At 35.3% G+C, this 18,627-nt stretch overlaps 1 protein-coding gene and 1 non-coding gene across 3 annotated transcripts in view; both read left to right on the top strand.

Annotated features, from left to right (window-relative positions):
• KCNH8 (potassium voltage-gated channel subfamily H member 8) overlaps positions 1–9,431 on the top strand; it is a 400,632-nt gene extending 391,201 nt beyond the window's left edge. The window contains exon 16 of one of the 2 annotated variants that reach the window (XM_072726752.1): positions 6,298–9,431. In XM_072726752.1, the coding sequence (XP_072582853.1) occupies positions 6,298–6,333 (36 nt within the window). In that variant the 3' untranslated portion in view covers positions 6,334–9,431. The remainder of the gene's footprint in view (positions 1–6,297) is intronic. The other variant, XM_072726751.1, reaches the window with a different exon arrangement.
• Positions 9,432–10,043: 612 nt separating this feature from the next.
• On the top strand, positions 10,044–10,185 carry LOC112925646 (U4 spliceosomal RNA). The gene has a single exon (XR_003236175.1). It is a non-coding gene; the product is annotated as a U4 spliceosomal RNA (small nuclear RNA).
• Positions 10,186–18,627: the final 8,442 nt, after the last annotated feature.

Genomic DNA, 18,627 nt, shown 5'->3' with positions numbered 1-18,627 from the left:
TTGGCTCAGGTCGTGATGGCAGTGTCCTAGGATGGAGCCACGCATCAGGCTCTGTGGTCAGCGGGGAGTCTGCTTGGGAATCTCTCTCCCTTTGCTTCTTCCCACCACTTGCATACACGCTCTCTCTAAATAAATAAATAAATAAAATCTTTTTTAAAAAGTTTAAAATATTTATATAAAATTTTTATAGGGATCCCTGGGTGGCGCAGCGGTTTGGCGCCTGCCTTTGGCCCAGGGCGCGATCCTGGAGACCCGGGATCGAATCCCACGTCGGGCTCCCGGTGCATGGAGCCTGCTTCTCCCTCTGCCTGTGTCTCTGCCTCTCTCTCTCTCTCTGTATGACTATCAAAAATAAATAATTAAAAAAAAAGAAAAAATTTTTATAAATTGTTTATATAAATTTTTATATAAAATTTTTAAAACATATTTATATGTATTTTTTAAGTTGTAAAGATCAAAAAAGGAGAAATTCTTCCAGGAATTAGCTATCTCTTCCTCTTTGTTCAAATCTTATTTAAAATATGTCAGTATGGTTTGGCAATTTTAGAAAACTCTATATAGTAAACTTTTTTAAACAACATCCATTTTTTACTAACTGAATTTTAAACTTTTTTGCATCACTTTATAGATTTGTTTTTAAAAAAAACTTTAAAAGCTTATCAGAGCAAGATGATCTAAATAAATAATCAAATATATAATAAATCAAATAAATATATAATATTCAAATAAATAATAAATAATCAAATTTACATTTTCCACCATGAATTTGAAAGATGTCTAGTTTGCATTGTTAGAACTCAGTTGATTTGTATGTGTGTATATGTATGTGCACACACATATATCTGTGTATATACTTATATTCTTTTTAAAGATTTATTATTTATTCATGAGAGACACAGACTGAGAGAGAGAGGCAGAGACATAGGCAGAGGGAGAAGCAGGCTCGCTGCAGTGAGCCGGATGAAGGACTCGACCCGGGATCCTGCGATCACAACCTGAGCCCCAACCACTGAGCTACTGAGGCATCCCTATACTTACATTTATACAAAACTTTTGTGGTCACTTTCTTAAGTATTTACACTAATTCTTGTGTGGATTTTTTTTTCCTTTTAACTCTTGCACTGATATTTTATCAGGTTAGGAACCTAAGATCCTATTTGCTCTATAGAAGCTTTCAGAAGCTTCTAGTTTCCAAAATGAGCTGTGTAACATATTTACTTAGTCAAATGTAATGTTTCCTTTCCAATATTTAACTTTTTCAATTAGATCTGTCGTAAATTAATTAAGGTAAGTTAAAATCTATTTTACATAATTTTTTACTTTGTGCATATATTAATGCATTAGTAGTATTTGAAACATTTAATACCTTTTATCATATTTTCATGATTCTTTCACTTATGGTATCTTTTCATTTTACTCTGCCATTTTTGTTACCTTGTTATACCTTTTGGTCTATTTGTTTCAGCACATATCCTAAGAGCAAGAGGTCACTGGCCTCTTAAATTAAGAAAAACCTAATATTCTGTTGTTATGTGTATAATAGAAAATGTTTATATTACTTGTTACATATGTTTTATACATTTCTAGAAAATTACATTTTTCCCTATTACTCTTAAACCTTTTTATGTATGATCATGTTCTTTTTCCTTTTACACTTTTAGTATAGTTAGAAAAAGCAAATTTATTCTTTCTACCCTCACTCCTAATTATGCCACTCTTGTTTACAACCTAATTCATGGGATTATTTACGTATCTCTAAAGTGAGTAACTGATTTCAAAATTCTTCATATGTATTTTCCACAAACTTCTAAATTTACACATTTTATTTTTCTTTTTAATTAATCATTGAAAATCTGAAAATCACCCTTTAAAGACAAGCTTTCTGGAAGACAAATTTCTGAGTTGTTCTGGGCTATATATTTCACATAGTAATAGCACCTTAGCTGGGCATGGCATTCCTGCATCACATTTTTTTTCCCTGAGAATATTTCATATACACTCTATTACCTTGACTTTGATAGTATAATACAGAATTAGGAGCTATCCAAATTTTGATTCCTTTGATAATTACCTTTAGTTTTAAGATAGGAAGAGAAAATTTTATGCTATGAAAGATATGAAATAGCTGGAGTATGCCTTGTAGAGTGTTTTTGCCTTTTTAAATTACCTAAGATAGCGTGAGACACTGCTATCTCCTACTTGTTATTTTTTCACATTTTTTATTTCTTTTTCAAGTATGCCATTGATTATCAGAATGTTCTTTTATTCTAATTTTTCATTCAGGAACTTCTATTTTCTCTCATCTTGTTTTTTTAGTTACTCTCTTCAGTTCCACCACTATATTCCAGCAGTCTGACTTTCTGCAGCATTGTATGACTGTCTGTTTTATTCAGTGATGATGTGAACTGGTTAGCACAATCCTACCTTTCCTTCCACAATTCTCATATTCTCTTTTATCACTGAAAAATAGATAACTACTATCTTCTAAAATCCTATACAAAATCCATTTCAAGTATTGTTGCCTGAGTACTAAGAAAATAACCTTAGGAAATTTGGGGGAAAACCAATCATCTGGCCTCAGTCATAAGTTGTATGCTATAAATGTGAAAAGGAAATGGGAAAATTTTTTTAAATTCTTTTCCTTCTCTTTTATATATCTTTCAGACATCCTTATAGGGGTCATATTCTTAATTTAATTCCATCGTTGTGTCACTGATGGATGAGCACTCTCAATGTCGGAAGTCACCTCTAAACTCTAACTACTTCTGGATTTTATCTATAGACAAGACATTAGAATGATTTAATCTATCTCATTAGGCCACACTGGTTTCAAACACTCAAATTTGGGACTAGAGTTTTGAAAGGCCTTCTCTCTATTCTTGCCCAGAGCAGTGAGCACCATGGAGACACTGAGGTCTTTGGCCTTCCAACATTTGACTTTCCTTGGCTTGTTACCTGCATTATTTTGATCTTTGCCTTCATGTTCATTTGGTGTTCCTTCTGTGTGTACATCTGTCTCTGTCTCCAAACTTCCCCTTTTTAAAAAACATCAATCATATTGGATAGGGTCCACCCTACTGACCTTATATTAACTTGATCATCAGCAAAGAGCCTATTCACATCAGCAAAGATCACATGCAAAGGTGCTGGTTGGCAGTTAATATCACAACGTCCTTTTATACAATTCAACCCACAATAGAAGGGGATATCAGATTAGCAAAAGTTCAAGTAAGGTCTTCAGCTTGGATCAGGAGCAATCTTTCCATACTTATGTTTTAGTCAGATGATACCTAATTAGGAGTTAGATCAAGCTAGGTATTACAGATGTTTTTTCCCCTCAATTTTAATTTCAAATGTGGTAAAAATCTTTTTCTCTTGCAAATTTTTATTTAAATTCTAGTTAGTTAATATACAGTGTAATATTGATGGCAGGAAATTTAGCATATTACAGATGCTTTTAATCCTGCACTTTCAGTATGGAGTATATAGAAATCCCTTTTTTAATTTGCAATATTTTTCAATATTTTTATTTTAATCAATAGGCAAGTGAAAACTTTCTTTCTAGATTAAATAATCTCCTATACTTTTCCTTAAGAAATTAGAAGAGGAGGATTATTGGTTTTCCCTCATTCAATCATTTTCCTAGACATCACCCACTGGAAATTATTATCAGGAAAACAATTCCCTGCCAACTTCAATCAAAAAAAAAGAAAGTAAGAGCAAATATAATGATATTATTTGTACTTTTAGACATCCAATAGGAATGTTCAAGACAACATCAATGGTGATTATATGATTTGCAATGGCTGATCAAACATTTTATGCTCTGTATTTATTCATGCATACACACACATGCATGCCTGCATGCACACACTCATGCAGTCACTCAAATAGTGATAGGCAACCCAACTGGAAAAGGTCTTATTTACGTGTAGCCTTCATGTCCGTTAAAGGTAATAATAATGGGGATCCCTGGGTGGCGCAGCAGTTTGGCGCTTGCCTTTGGCCCAGGGCGCGATCCTGGAGACCCGGGATCGAATCCCACGTCGGGCTCCTGGTGCATGGAGCCTGCTTCTCCCTCTGCCTATGTCTCTGCCTCTCTCTCTCTCTGTGTGTGACTATCATAAAAAATAAAATTAAAAAAAAAGGTAATAATAATGGAAACTTAAAGATACCCATTCTCTCTGTTTTTCTTTTATACTTATTTTGGCATGAATTCTTTTATGCAGATACTTTCTTTTATGCCTGCATTTCCAGTGCACATTAGACTCCAGAGATAATAGGAGTTAGGTTTTAGTGGCTGTGCAATCAAATGGTTATACAGTAATAACTGAATAAATGAATGGACATAAGATCAGTTTTACTAAAAAATGTGGGTTTTAGCCAACATCATCAATTTTCATTATTTCCTGTGATAGCACTAATTTCTAAGGCCTTTTATTATTAAAATACTCCTGATGAAATAAACTGAACTGACACTTAAAAAATATTGGTTATGTTTTAGGCTAAATTTACAAATCTTTCTACTAGGCTTACATGTACTATGTTATATGGGATATTGTACCATCAAATTTAACTCTATATTAAAATACTTCTCACTGGCCTGAAATCATAAAAACTCTTACCTCCACATGGTTAAGTGAAATGGATTATGCTATTTACTGAGTTTCCAGTAAACCCAGCTCAAGGACCAGTAAATCTAGCAGATTGTTGTGTACTGGAAAAAGCAGTCTTAGTTCCAAAGTTTCTCCTCTATTGCACAGAAAAATTGGCAGCCCCAATTCCATCACCCAGAGGTCACATTGAGTCTGGAATTTCAAAGGTAGTCAGAGTAGTTGTGTCTCTGGTGGTTGGAAATGGTCATTGACATTCAGACAGGTAGTCACCTTTTTAGCATTTCTTTTCTTTTCTTTTCTTTTCTTTTCTTTTCTTTCTTTTCTTTTCTTTACCTTCAATATGACTGTCATTGCTCAAAGGAACTAGGAAAACAAAAAGAAGGATAAAGAATGACAATGTGGTAGCAAGAATGAGGGCTGAGCAATCAGAGCATGACTACATAATGTCAGAAAAGTTATAATGCAGTTATCTTCCAGAAGTATTTTCTGTGTATACCAAATTGATTGTCATGTCATTTAATAGAGATTTTATTTATTTTTAATTTTTTCTCAAGCTTCTACATGGACTCAATATTTCATATTCATCATATAACTTAGAGATGCTTTCATTTGTAGGGGATAATATAAGGAATGAAAGAAGAGTAAAGATTCAGAGGCAAAAAAAAGAAAGTAGAAAACAAAACTCAGGATTCAGAGAATTCTGATAATGCAGACCAGTACAGAGGAGGGTGTGGAGGTGGCAGGGAAGATAAACACTGGAACCCAATTTGAGACAAAACTTCCTCCTGTGCTTTCTGGGAATCGAAATCCTATCTGTCAAAATTACATTACTGAAATGGGATAAATGCCTTATGTAAACAGGATGGAAATGGCTCATATGAATGGGGAATGTGAAGCAGAGAATAATGTTCAGAATCTTAGTCAGTGTCCACTGCCTTCAGGATGATGTCATGGCTGTGAAATAAAATGTATTGTGATACCGTTTCAATTGGATTAAGAAGTCTAGAGTGAGTTCAGAGCTCCCTCTAGCCTGCCTCTTTTATCTGTAACACAGGTCTAGAAGTCATGAAATTTGAAGTCCTACAGATGTCATGTTGGATGTAGCAAAGATTTCTGTGGATTATATTAGTGTTGATGGTTGGACATACCTCTTTGGGGTGGCAGTGACAAATGAAGGAAGAAGTCCTTCCATACAAAAGTCTTCTATTGGGGAGGAGGAGGGGCAGGAGAGGAATCTTAAGCAGGCTCCACGCCCAGCACAGAGCCTGATGTGGGGCTTATTCCCATAACCCTGAGATTATAACCTGAGCTGAACTTAAGAGTTGGATGCTTAATCAGCCAAGCCATCCAGGTGCCCCCATAGAAAGTCTTCTAAGACCATCTCAATATGTCCCTGAACCTTAGTCAGGCACTGCTGCTCATGGACACTAGTGCTGAATATCCATGAAGAAACCTTCCTGGGGTAAGACTATCTCACTTGTTTCCAGATCATACAGCCTAGACAAAAAGACATCTACCTGGTGATTTCAGGTACTCATCAAATATGCTGTAGAGAACAGCCAATACCTTCTTGGTATCATGTAAACTTCCTGGCTGGACTGAACCTGGCCTATATATATTCCATATTTTTGGCATTCAAATTTAATTTCCTACAACTGACTTCTTTGTGGTTTTATTACAGTTGTTACAGAAATACTCAAACCAGAGATACGCATGAGGATAAATGTATCAAGTAATCCCATCAGGAGATCTGCAGTATAAGCCCTCAGATGTAGGCTTTGAATATGGTGAGTAGCCAAATTGGTGTACTAATGCTCCTCCTTCCATCACAAGCTATATTTTGTTGGTACCACTACCGTGCAAACAGAACTGGTTCTTGGTTGGGAAACAGTGGGATTGCAGGATGAACCCTAGGCTGGACTAACTTCCCAGATGTTACATATCTAGTATGTCATAGAAAGAATTCAAATCCAGTTCTGTAAGACATCAAAGCCCATACTTTTAAACATGCTCAGGAAACACACACATACACACATATTTACATATATGCATATACATATATACAAATGAGAGAGAAAAATTATTATTTGAAAATGGGTTTTGTTAGTCTCTCCAATTATCTACTAAATATCCATTCTCCTCCTTCTCCCTCACCAACCAAAACTCTGATTTTCGTAGGGTGTCAATTTACTCAACTAAAAATCTTGGTTTCCCAACTATTCTTGTAACCATGGATAATCCTGTGGCCCATTTCTGGTATAATTGCAAATTATTATGCTACAGAACTCATGATAAGTTTTCTCTCTCCTGATAGAGGAGCTGCCCTTTTTTCTGCCCCCACTTTTGTTCAGGCTAGGATATGAACTTGATGTTTGGAGGTGCAGTTGCCATTCAGAGACTATGAGGACGGAATCCACACACAAAGCATGGTAGAGTGAGAAGATGGAAGAAAGAAACATGAGTCCCTGATAGCATCAGAGACCTACTGAATGATTTCTGAACTTTATGTGATGAAAAGAATCCTTTATTTAAGCCATAACTTGATAGGTTTTCTCCTTTCAATGGAGTACAATTCTAACTGATATAAATATAAATGAACACATATCTCAAAGCTCAAGTTTTGTGAATTAAAAACTCTTTGTTTGTAAGTCTTGTAATATGGTCACCCTTAATAGTGGGCACTTCTAAATTGCAGCAATACCCTTCCCAAGCTTCAAAACTTTTATATACACCTGTTATCGTGGTTAAAACACCCATACAATTTTACACCAAAACAAAACAAAAAACCATGTACCAAGTACATAACAGCTTTGATGCTGCAATCTGATTAGTTAAACTAAGTTATGGGAGGAGGGGAGGTGCATATTGTGATAGCTCCTGCTGCTCTTCAGCCAATTTGCACATTTTCCTAGAATTATTTTAGATGTTATTATCATCCAAACACCTGCTGCTATGTAGGCAGGAAAACAAGCCAAAACCAAGTGAGGAAGCAAAACATACTAAATTAAAAACAAATGTGTATACTCTCTAAGTATAAAATACAAATAATAGCTTTCAAATCTGCGGGCTGGAATTCCTAATTACTAACCAGTCTCTAAGCTACTGTAAATGCCCAAACCCAGATAGGAAGGAAAAATTATCTGGATAATTTCCATGTTGTTTATTTCTTCTTATAACTCTATGTTTTCTGTAGGATGGGGAAAAATATTTAAAAGGTACATTTTTGGGGATGCCTGGGTGGCTCAGCAGTTGAGTGTCTGCCTTTGGCTTGGAGCCTGATCCCAGGATCCCGGATCAAGTCCCACATTGGGCTCCCTGTGGAGAGCCCGCTTCTCCGTCTGCCGATGTGTCTGCCTCTCTCTGTCTCTGTGTCTCTCATGAATAAATAAATCTTTCAAAAAATTAAAATTAAAAAAATAAAAGGGTACATTCTTATCTCCTTTCCTTTTTTCAGCAAACTCTGTTATTTAATTTACATCATTTTTGCCCAAAACATGCTTTGGGTTTCTTTACTCAAAAACCACACAGATACAATATGGTGTAGGTAGTAGGAAAGAAATGTTCACATTAAATATTACTTTATATTATTTGAACATTGAAGATTGTTGATTTTTTTTTTTTTTTGAGCTCTGATTACTCAGTGCACAGAAGTAGGGAGTTAGGAGAACAATGCAGATCTTCTAAACTGAGTAATTTAAGACTGATTATTAGAATAAATATTGCATTCCCAGAGCACTTTCTTTACTCCTAAGACTGCCCCCTGAAAAGGTTTCCTCTTTACTTCCTTCTTAATTGAGTGCAAGAGAAAGACACTAAAGGAAGACGGAATCAAAATCCAGACTTCAGGTACTTGATGAGAGCCTTCATATAGTGATAATTCATCACTGTTCCAAAGCGGAGTTGATGATGCCTGATTATCATGAGAAAGGCCATCAGAGAAAGGGACCAGACCATCTTCTCAAGGGTCACACACAGCTTTTCTGGAATAGTATATTGCAAAAAGTGTGCAAATTGGGGAGGAGAAAGTCAACAGGACACAGGGACCTGTTCATGCTAAAGGTTTTCAGCAGTTGCCTGCTTTTAGAACAGAGAGAAATCTAAAGAAAACATTTACAGAAAGCTTTCTATATTGGATAAAAATGCTTGTGCTGCCCCTTGAACAATGGCAATAATGACTGCCACTATTTTTTAAAGTAATAGAGAGTTATTATTTGAATGCAATGTGAATCAATTGGCAAGCCAGATTATACTGGTTGAGTATTAGGGGCAACAGTGCAAGCGGTATGAATTTAGGTGCAGTGCTGCTCTGTGCTGAAACAAAAGCACAAAGATCCAAGGCCAGGACTGCCCCACCAACCATGCCAACTCAACTCCTAAAAGAATAGTATCAGAGAATACAGATGCCAAACACATACTAAGATGTTCTTAGAATATCATTGCAAACTCAGAGGGGCAATTTGGAGGAAGCATACCATTTTAGATAGTATATTTTATGCAGAAAATGGATATAGGCAGTATTATATGAATTCTCTAAATTTATGGAAGTCTAAAAACTTGCTCATGAAATTACTTCCTAGAAATTGGTTTTTAACCTAGACTCTCAGTTTCTTAAGAAATAAGTCTTTCTTCCTCTGGAATAGCTGAGGGAAAGTACGGATATCCTGGGACAGATGCAGTCTTTTGCCCTTCCTAGTACACTAAGAGCTGATATTTTCGGCCTTGTTTTTACTGTAGACCCTGCAATTAATGATATTTATGAATTGCTAGTCTTGTCTTCTGTTTACCAGAAACTAAAAAAAAAAAAAAAAAAAAAAAGCATAGTTAAAAGACATTGTAGGACAAGAACAGCCCCATGATTCCTGCTTCCTTTGTGTCCTTATGTAATTTTCTCCTCTTAGAGTGTGGGCTAAACCTAGTGACTCAGTAGTGAATAGAATATGGCAAATGCAGCTGATGTCACTGTCCAAGGTAGATTACAAAAAGACTACAGCCTCCATCTTAGGAAGCCTCTATCACTCTTTTGCTAACTTGTTCTGAAGAAAGCCTGCTGCCATGTTATGAACTGCTCTCTGGTGAGGCCAGAGAGATCTCTAGTCAACATCCAGGGGAGATCAGAGGCTTGCAAATAGCCATGTGAGAAAGCTTGGAAGCAGATTCTTTTCCAGATCAGCAAGAGATGACGTCAGCCTTGGCTGACACCTGACTGCAGCTTAGATAGGTACTGAACAGAGGCACCCAGCTAAGTTACACCCAATTCCCAGCCCACCGAAACTGTGAGATAATAAATGCTGTTTTAAGCTGCTAAATTTTGTGGTAAGCTATCATGCAGCAGTAGTTAACTAATATGGTTGTCATAAGTGTAACACCCCAAAGGCTGAAAAATGTTACAGACTATATAAGAATATATTGAGTTTAAATTTAGAGGTCAGCTTTGTGCAGTGGCAGTATCGTAGCCAATGAGGTTTATCCAAGGCACGATTATTGCAAATTTAGAGGTCAGTTACGGATTCAAGTCTACTAACTGGGACTTCCAGTTCATTGGCTAGTTGTTTCTCCACTCTAGAAAGTGTACCTCACAAAACAGCAAATAATAGAGATTCAGGTCAAGCAGCCAAGAGTTATCACTTCTGTCTTGTGGGTAGGTTGCAAAACTGTAAGAGAAAGAGCTGCCCAGGGCCATGTTCCCAGCCATAATGCAAAAGCCAATGTGAAAGAATGAAGTTCAAATGCAGAAAAATGAAGGGAGATTAAGAGCCAGTAGGTAAATGGGGCCTGGCACCACTACCTTCTCTTATTCCAGAAAACTCTAGGACCTAGCCTTATCACTGCCCTTTCTGTGGTTTGGGTATTTAAGCCAATTAATTCTACATTATGCCTAACCTAGTTCCTACTGGGTTTTGATTTTCTGCCACCAGAAAGGCCATAACTAATACATTTCCTTGACTGAGCTTTGGTTTTCTCACCTGCAAAATTGAGAAGACAAATATATAATGCATAAGTTTGTGATAAATGTTTTAAAACTTCACTATCAGTAAAGACAGCTGTTCAATATTAATTCCTTATCATGTCTAATCAATGTGAGGATTTACAGAACCCATTCAAAGATTCTCCAAACTAGGATCAATTCTACATTGTCTCTAATTACACAGCAGCTGGATAATTTGTAAATTATCATTCTGGTATTTATAAAATACAATTCTCGCATAATCCAATAAAGGCAAAGAGTAGACTGATTTCAAATATATCCTATAACCTTCCTTCTTTCCCCCTGCAATCAGCTTTCATTTCAAACCCCTCTGAGTCACTAGATTGTTCTTCATCCCAAACTGTTGGGGAGGATTTTTTTTAAGATTTTATTTATTTTTTTTTAAAGATATATTTTTTTTAATTTTCATTTATTTATGATAGTCACAGAGAGAGAGAGGCAGAGACACAGGCAGAGGGAGAAGGCAGGCTCCATGCACCGGGAACCTGATGTAGAATTCGATCCCGGGTCTCCAGGATCGCGCCCTGGACCAAAGGCCGGCGCCAAACCGCTGCACCACCCAGGGATCCCAAGATTTTATTTATTTTAAGATTTATTTTTTTAAATAGTTTATCTATTTATTCATAAATAAATAAGACAGACACACACACAGAGAGAGAGAGAGAGAGGCAGAGACATATGCAGAGAGAGAAGCAGGCTCCATGCAGAGAGCCCAATGTGGGACTCCATCCCAGGACTCCAGGACCACTCCCTAGCCAAAGGCAGACACTTAACTGCCGAGCCACGCAGGCATCCCTCCATCCCAAATTTGATCCTGCCTCAGACCTATTGTGGGTTTTCAAGCTTGTTCTCCACAGAGTTTTACTTTCCAATATCAAAAAGGAGTTTTTTTTTACATGACAGACCCTCACATCTCCTTCCCCAAAACAAGCTGAGTTAAGCATGTACTAAATTTGGTTCCTTGAATTTTAGCTCCTAGCACCAGCTATATGGTCAAAACTTCTGGTTAAATAATGAGGTCAATTTTTGCCCTTTTCCAAGAGCTTCAAATGATCTCCAAAGTACCACAAAACTTAACAATTGTAGTGAAAATTTACTGAGTACTTATTTGTGACAGGTTCTATGCTAAGCTCAATATGTGCCTTATTTCATTTAGTTTTCTCTGTGACATTATATTGGTATTGTTATTTTTCTTAGGGGACAAAGAAACTAAGACAGAACATTTATATAAAATTGTCAAGATTTAATAGCAAATAAGCTGTAAAGTTCAAACTTAAACTCATGCAGTTATGACATAAAAGACTACATTCTAATACTATGAATGGATATGAAATAAAACAAATATTCCAGATTTCAGCTTTGTACCAGACTCTCTTTATAGGCCCTTCCCCTCTCAGATCCAAATTAGAACATAAATTTCCTAAGTTGGGTCTTCTTATGGAGTAAGCTACAAGGAACAGTGGTATAAAAGGTTGCTTATAAATTTGTGTTGGGACACCTGGGTTGCACAGTAGGTTAAATGTCTAACTCTTGGTTTCAGCTCAGGTTGTGGGATCTCAGGGTCATGAGGTCAAGTCAAACACTGGGCTCTGCACAGGGCATGGATCCTGCTTAAGATTCTCTCTTTCTCTCTCTCTTTCTCTCTCTCTCTCTGCCTCTCTCTGCCTCTCTCACTCATGTTCTCTCTCTCTAAAATAAATAAATCTTAAAAAATGTTTGTGTTATATACACTCAGTAAAAGAGAGAGAACACTACCTATTTTTAATTCCTTGCACCAACAATCAGAGATATTTATATCCTAGGAAACACAAAAGCATGTTCATGTGAGAGGAAGACTCAGACATCAAAGCACTTAGAAAAGAGATTTGCTTATGAGAAGTTGGCAAAAATCAGACTTCAGGAAGATTAGCTTGTCAAAAAAACAAAACAAAAAAAACCCCTCTACAACATAAATTTAAAGGAAAAAAAGCTGTGAAATTACCAAGGTTATATGGCTTATGTTAATCTATTCACAGTAGAAAAAGAACTTTCTCACATAGTTATTATATCCACAAAGGATATCACATATCCTTAGAAATCAATTGTGCAAAAGTCATGGTTATAGTTATTTTGCTACGGAATGAGTAATTTAGAGGAAATGCTTAAAGTTTCCTTTATTTTATGGACCAGAACTAGACAGGATGACCCTGTTATTTTTGGTTTATCACATCCTGGAACATCATGTATATGTTTATTCATAATGGTAGCAGGACGAGATGTTCGTTTTCTTCCACAGTGACTGTGATTGACATGGCTAGGATGGCCCTAGACAACAGTTAGATCATCTGGGTAACTAAGAGGATAATGAAAATACCTTGTGACTGACTCAGAAACCATGTCATTGATAAAGTGGTTTTTGCCATTAACACTTCATGGAAGGACATGTTATAGGAAAGGCTGAGATACTTTAATGAGCTGTGACACTCAAGATTTTCCTTGCTTTAAAGAAGGCAACATAGTCCTGCTGAAAGAACATGGACTCAGAGGTAGTAGACCTGAATCCAGACTCCATAAATTGCCAAAGGTTTGACTCTGACAAAGTCACTATGTTATGTAATATGGAACATGATGATTGCATTTCTTTTTTAAATAGGACTTTTGTACAAGGACTATTAATATTAGGGTGTAATCAGAGAAGCAGACTTCCTAAGAGACATATATAATAAATTATTATAGGATTTGATCTTACACAACCATGGGGCTGGTTATTCAGTGTATTTAAGGATATGGTATCAATGTCCAGTGCTGAAAACAAAATCTACAGGGAAAGCAATCAGAAAGAGAAAACAGTTGTAAAATTGGGAAAGCCATAGAGAAGATATAAAGAACTACAATTCAACAACAACAAAAAAACATACAATTCAGTTCAACAACGAGAAGGGTCTTGAAGGGACACTCTCTAAAGAAGGTATACAAATGGCTGATAAGCATAGAAAATGATGCTCAATATCACTAATCATTAGTGATTATCAAATACACTAATCAAATACAAATCAAAACCACAATATGAAACTGCTTCACATCTGTTAGATGACTATTCTAAAAACAAAACAGAAAATAACAAGTGTTGACAAGGATATGGAAAAATTGGAACACTTGTGCATTGCTGGTGGAAATGTGAAATGGTACAGTTACTGTGAAAAAAGAATGGCAGTTCCTCAAAAAAATTAAAGAATTGCCATGTGATCCAGCAATTTCACTTTGGGGTATATGTCAAAAAATGTAGCAGGGTCTCAAAGAGATATTTGCGAACCCATAATTGTAGTAGCATTATTTTTTGCAGGTTTACTAAGATATAATTGACATACATGATTGTATAAGATTCACAATGTGATGATTTTATAAACAAAAATTGCAAAACAATTACCACAACTTAGTAAACATCTCCATCACCACACATAATCACCAATTTTGTGTGTGCTATGAGAGCATTAAGATTTTCTCTCTTAGCCACTTTCAAGCATATAATACAGTATTATTAACTAAAGTCACCATGGTATATATTGCATCCTCAGAATTATTCATCTTATAATTGGAAGTCTGTTATCCTTTGAACGACATCTCCCCATTTCCCACCCCCTAACCCCTGATAATCATGTCTGTTCTCTGATTCTATGAGTTCAGCTTTTTTATATTCCATATATAAGTAAGGTCATACTTGGCATAATGCCTTCAAAGTTCATCTATGTTATTGCAAAAGGCAGGATATCTTTCCTTTTCATAGCTAAATATTCTGTTGAATATAAATATGTACCACATTTTTTTTATCCGTTCATCCATTGTTGGACACTTGGATTATTTCCATGCCTTGGCTATTGTAAATAATGTAAAAAACATGGGGTTCAGATATCTCTTGAAGAGAGTGACTTCATCTCTTTTAGATATACATTCGGAAGTGAGATCGCTGGACCTTAAGGTAGTTCTATTTTAAATTTTTTGCTTAAGTTCTAATCATAACTATACTTTGTTGGCTTTGTGTTTCTGGGCTTTTAAGAACCAGTTTCTTTAGCTCTAAAAAGACTATAACAATAGTATAAACTTCATAGTATTCATTGAAAGAATGAAATAATATCAAGTACTTAGAGTAGAACCTTGCATATATAGCAACCACTCAATCAATGCTACCTATTGTTATTAATTTTGTAGCTGTACAATAATAGCTCCTTAATTGAAAGTTAAGGCTTATTACTTATAATGAAGTCTCAGTATGGAGTACCTGAATTTATTAAAAATAAATTTGATAGAATGTTAATCATAAGCATAGACTTTTGCCACAACTTGGTTCATTATTTTGACTTTTAGCCAGTCATTAGCATTAATAATATTTCTGAGCATTCAAGTAATTTCTCAAGAAAAAGGAATTACATTTCCTCCATAATTCATAATTTAATGAAATTTCCAATATGTGAGAAATCATTTCAATAGGCCAGAAAAGCCATTCTGAGCAGTCTCATTTTAAAATCATTGCCAATGGCTAAAGACATTCTGTAAAGTTTGTATTCTATTCTTACATATAGATCATTTTGCTTAGTAAAGGGATTTCCAAAGAAGGTTGCCTGGCCATCTAATTATTGTAAATCAAATAATATTTTCCCCTTGACTTACATTATAACTTTAGAAACATGTAGTCATGTCTGGGTGGCTCAGTGGTTGAGCGCCTGCCTTTGGCCCAGAGCGTGATCCTGGAGTCCCAGGATCGAGTCCCGCATCAGGCTCCCTTCATGGAGCTTGCTTCTCTTTTTCTGCCTATGTCTCTTCCTCTCTCTGTGTCTCTTGTGAGTAAATAAATACAATTTTTTTAAAAAAGTAGTCATTTTAACAGCTCATTAATGGACTATGACGTCTACTCATTAGATTTAAGATTCTCTACTTAATAATTGAGCAAAATGTAAGCATTTTCCTGCCCAGAGAAAAATATGTATTAAAAGAAGTCTGTATTCATTTTATATTTAGGTCTAAAGACAGCTATCCCTTAATAACTCAAGTTTGAGTTTCATGTAATTTTTTTCTTGGTAGGTCACATTTGTACCCTATTTTTGGCTTTGTTTTCCATTTCCAGGTTGATAATGGCTCCCACAGCAGGGGTCTGATGTAGGGATCATTTCACACCATACGGAAATGCAACCACTGAAATGAACTATTTCACGTCCAGGAAAGGCTGAGAGGACTTTGAATAGCACAAGCTGTAATTTCCCAAAGGGGATTTACTTAGGGCAGTGAAGTTCATGGATTTGGAGAAAACTTAGTGAAGTTTTTACAGTGATCAAGACCTCAACTTTAGCAACTTATTTTAAGGCCATGAACAAAGTCAAGAAGAGGGCGTGTCATGGCAAATTGAGTCAATTCTAAAAAAGGAAGTCTGGTAAAATTGTCCTTTTGCAGTCCCAGTGTATTCTTAACTTCTTTACACTTAAAATTATCAAGGAAATCCAAAACTTTGTCTATGTGGGTTATACCATCAATATTTATAGTATTAGAAATTAAAACTGAAAAATACATGCAATATTTATAAATTTATTTTAAAATACATTTATTAGTTGGTGTAAATAACATATTTCATGAAAAAATAACCATATTTCCCAAAACAAACAAAAAATGAAGAAGAGTAGCATATTTTACACTTTTGCACATCCCTTTAATATTCAATATCATAGAACACAGCTGGATTCTCACATCAGCTTCTGCATTCAGTCAAATGCTATCTGTTTTTTGGACTTATGTATATGAAGAAAAGTAACCCTTACAAAAATATGTAGTTTGACAAAGAGGAATATTTTAATAGCCTTTTCAAATATTTGTGGATTTTCTTATTTGATGTTAAGTCAATACTCAACAAGAGGTAGTGATTTAAAGGGAAGTTGCAGAAAGGACTCCAAAACAATCTCAGTGAACTTTGTATAATCTATCACATTAAACTTTGTTGACGTTTCTTGTACTCTGAATGAGTACAAGAATCACTTTAACGTGAGTGATTTTATAACATCATGGTCATTTGGAAGATACTGGTTCACTGAGCTATGCAGATGTTCAAAACGTTGACACATTTTATTATACAATATCAAAAAATAATATTTGTTATTATCACCACTGATCTCATCAGAAAAACCTTTGGAAAATGTCAAGATCACATACATGATGCAAGTTTTCTAAAATTCTAATTTTCACTTGAAAAATTACGTGACGGGATCCCTGGGTGGCGCAGCGGTTTAGCACCTGCCTTTGGCCCCGGGGCGTGATCCTGGAGACCCAGGATCGAATCCCACATCGGGCTCCTGGTGCATGGAGCCTGCTTCTCCCTCTGCCTATGTCTCTGCCTCTCTCTCTCTCTCTCTCTCTGTGTGACTATCATAAATAAATAAAAGTTTAAAAAAAAAAGAAAGAAAAATTACGTGACAGCTTACTTTATTTTTGAGAAAATATTTGTGAATACTCAAATCTAAATAATCATATTTTGTCTGTTAATAGATTTTCCTTTTTTGTTAATAGATTTTTCAAGTAGAAATGGAACTTTTTGTTTGTTTTCCTTGTCTTTTTAAAAAATTTTATTTTATTTAAATTCAATTAATTAACATATACTGTATTATTAGTTTCAGAGATAGAGTTCAGGTATCCATTAGTTGCATATAACATCCACTGCTCATTACATCATGTGTCCTTTTTAATGCCCATCACCCAGTTACCCCATCCCCCCCACCTACCACCCCTCTAGCAATCTTTGGTTTGTTTCCTATAGTTGAGTCTCTTGTGGTTTGTCTCCCTCCCTGATTTTGTCTTATTTTCTTTCTCCCTCTCTTCTCCTCTGTCTTGTTTCTTAAATTCCAAATGTGAGTGAAATCCTATGTGAATTTTATTTCCCTGATTGACTTACTTCACTTAACATAATACCCTCTAGTTCCATCTATATCACTGTAAATGGTAAGATTTCATTTTTTATGGCTGAGCAATATTCCACTGTATGTATGTGTATATATATGTATATACCACATATATACATATGTATGTACATATATATATATACACCACACCTTCTTTATCCATTCATCTGTTGACAGCTTTAAACCCAAAGCATACAGTGCTTTATGAATACTTTCCATTATATCACTCAGAATATTTAAAAAGTGTACTCTAGGGTTATTTAATAAGATTAACAATTTTATTGCTTCCTAAAAGACATTCTTAAGTAGAATTGACATTTGTGTGTGTGGCAATGAAGAATACATGATACTAATACAGTTTGGTGGAACTGTCTTGATTTGAGCTTAGTTTTATATACCATAGCTTTTATACTGTCAGCACAATATCAAAATACAAAAGGCAAATATTGCCTTATATAATTATAAAAATAATTTTAACCTCATTGACTTCCTGAAAGGGCCTTGAGTACCCCAGGGGCCCATGGACCATATTTTGAAAATTCCTGTTCTAGAGAATTCTAGGCCTATTTAGTGGGACCAGTCTTAAAAAAGCTTTTTTAGAAAGGCCTGATGTCTTTGGTTACAGTTTTCCTTTCACGATCTAGCTGAAGACTGGAAAACTGGGGTTCCTAGTTGCCTGATGGTATGAGAAAACCCAAATATTCTCAAATTAGACAGAAAGTAAAATAAAAATTTTGCTCCCTTTTTTAAAACAAAAGAACTGAGTGAATCATTCTGACAAATACCTTGTCATTTTATAAAGTTCCAAAAAGGTACATTAATTAAATGAGGATAAAAATTAAAATAATAGCATAATTTAGAAAATATTTAGTTGTGACAAACCATGGATTTTATTCATTTTAAACTTGCCTAAACATGTCAATATTTTTACACAAAACTTTATGTAGATATACCTTAGTTGTTCTGAAAACCCTCTCATTTCACAGATAACATAAACTGAAGTTCACGGAATTTCCACTTAAACCTTAGAACCTTAGAATTGAAACAATCTTTAAATCACCTAGTTCAACCTTCCTACTAAATGAATTTTATCCTTAGGTGAACTTACAAG

This window comes from Vulpes vulpes, chromosome 11 (genome assembly GCF_048418805.1).
Source record: "Vulpes vulpes isolate BD-2025 chromosome 11, VulVul3, whole genome shotgun sequence".
Taxonomy (NCBI): Eukaryota; Metazoa; Chordata; class Mammalia; order Carnivora; family Canidae; genus Vulpes; species Vulpes vulpes.
Note: the sequence above shows the minus strand (reverse complement) of the source record. Positions and strands in the feature narration are given on the sequence as shown.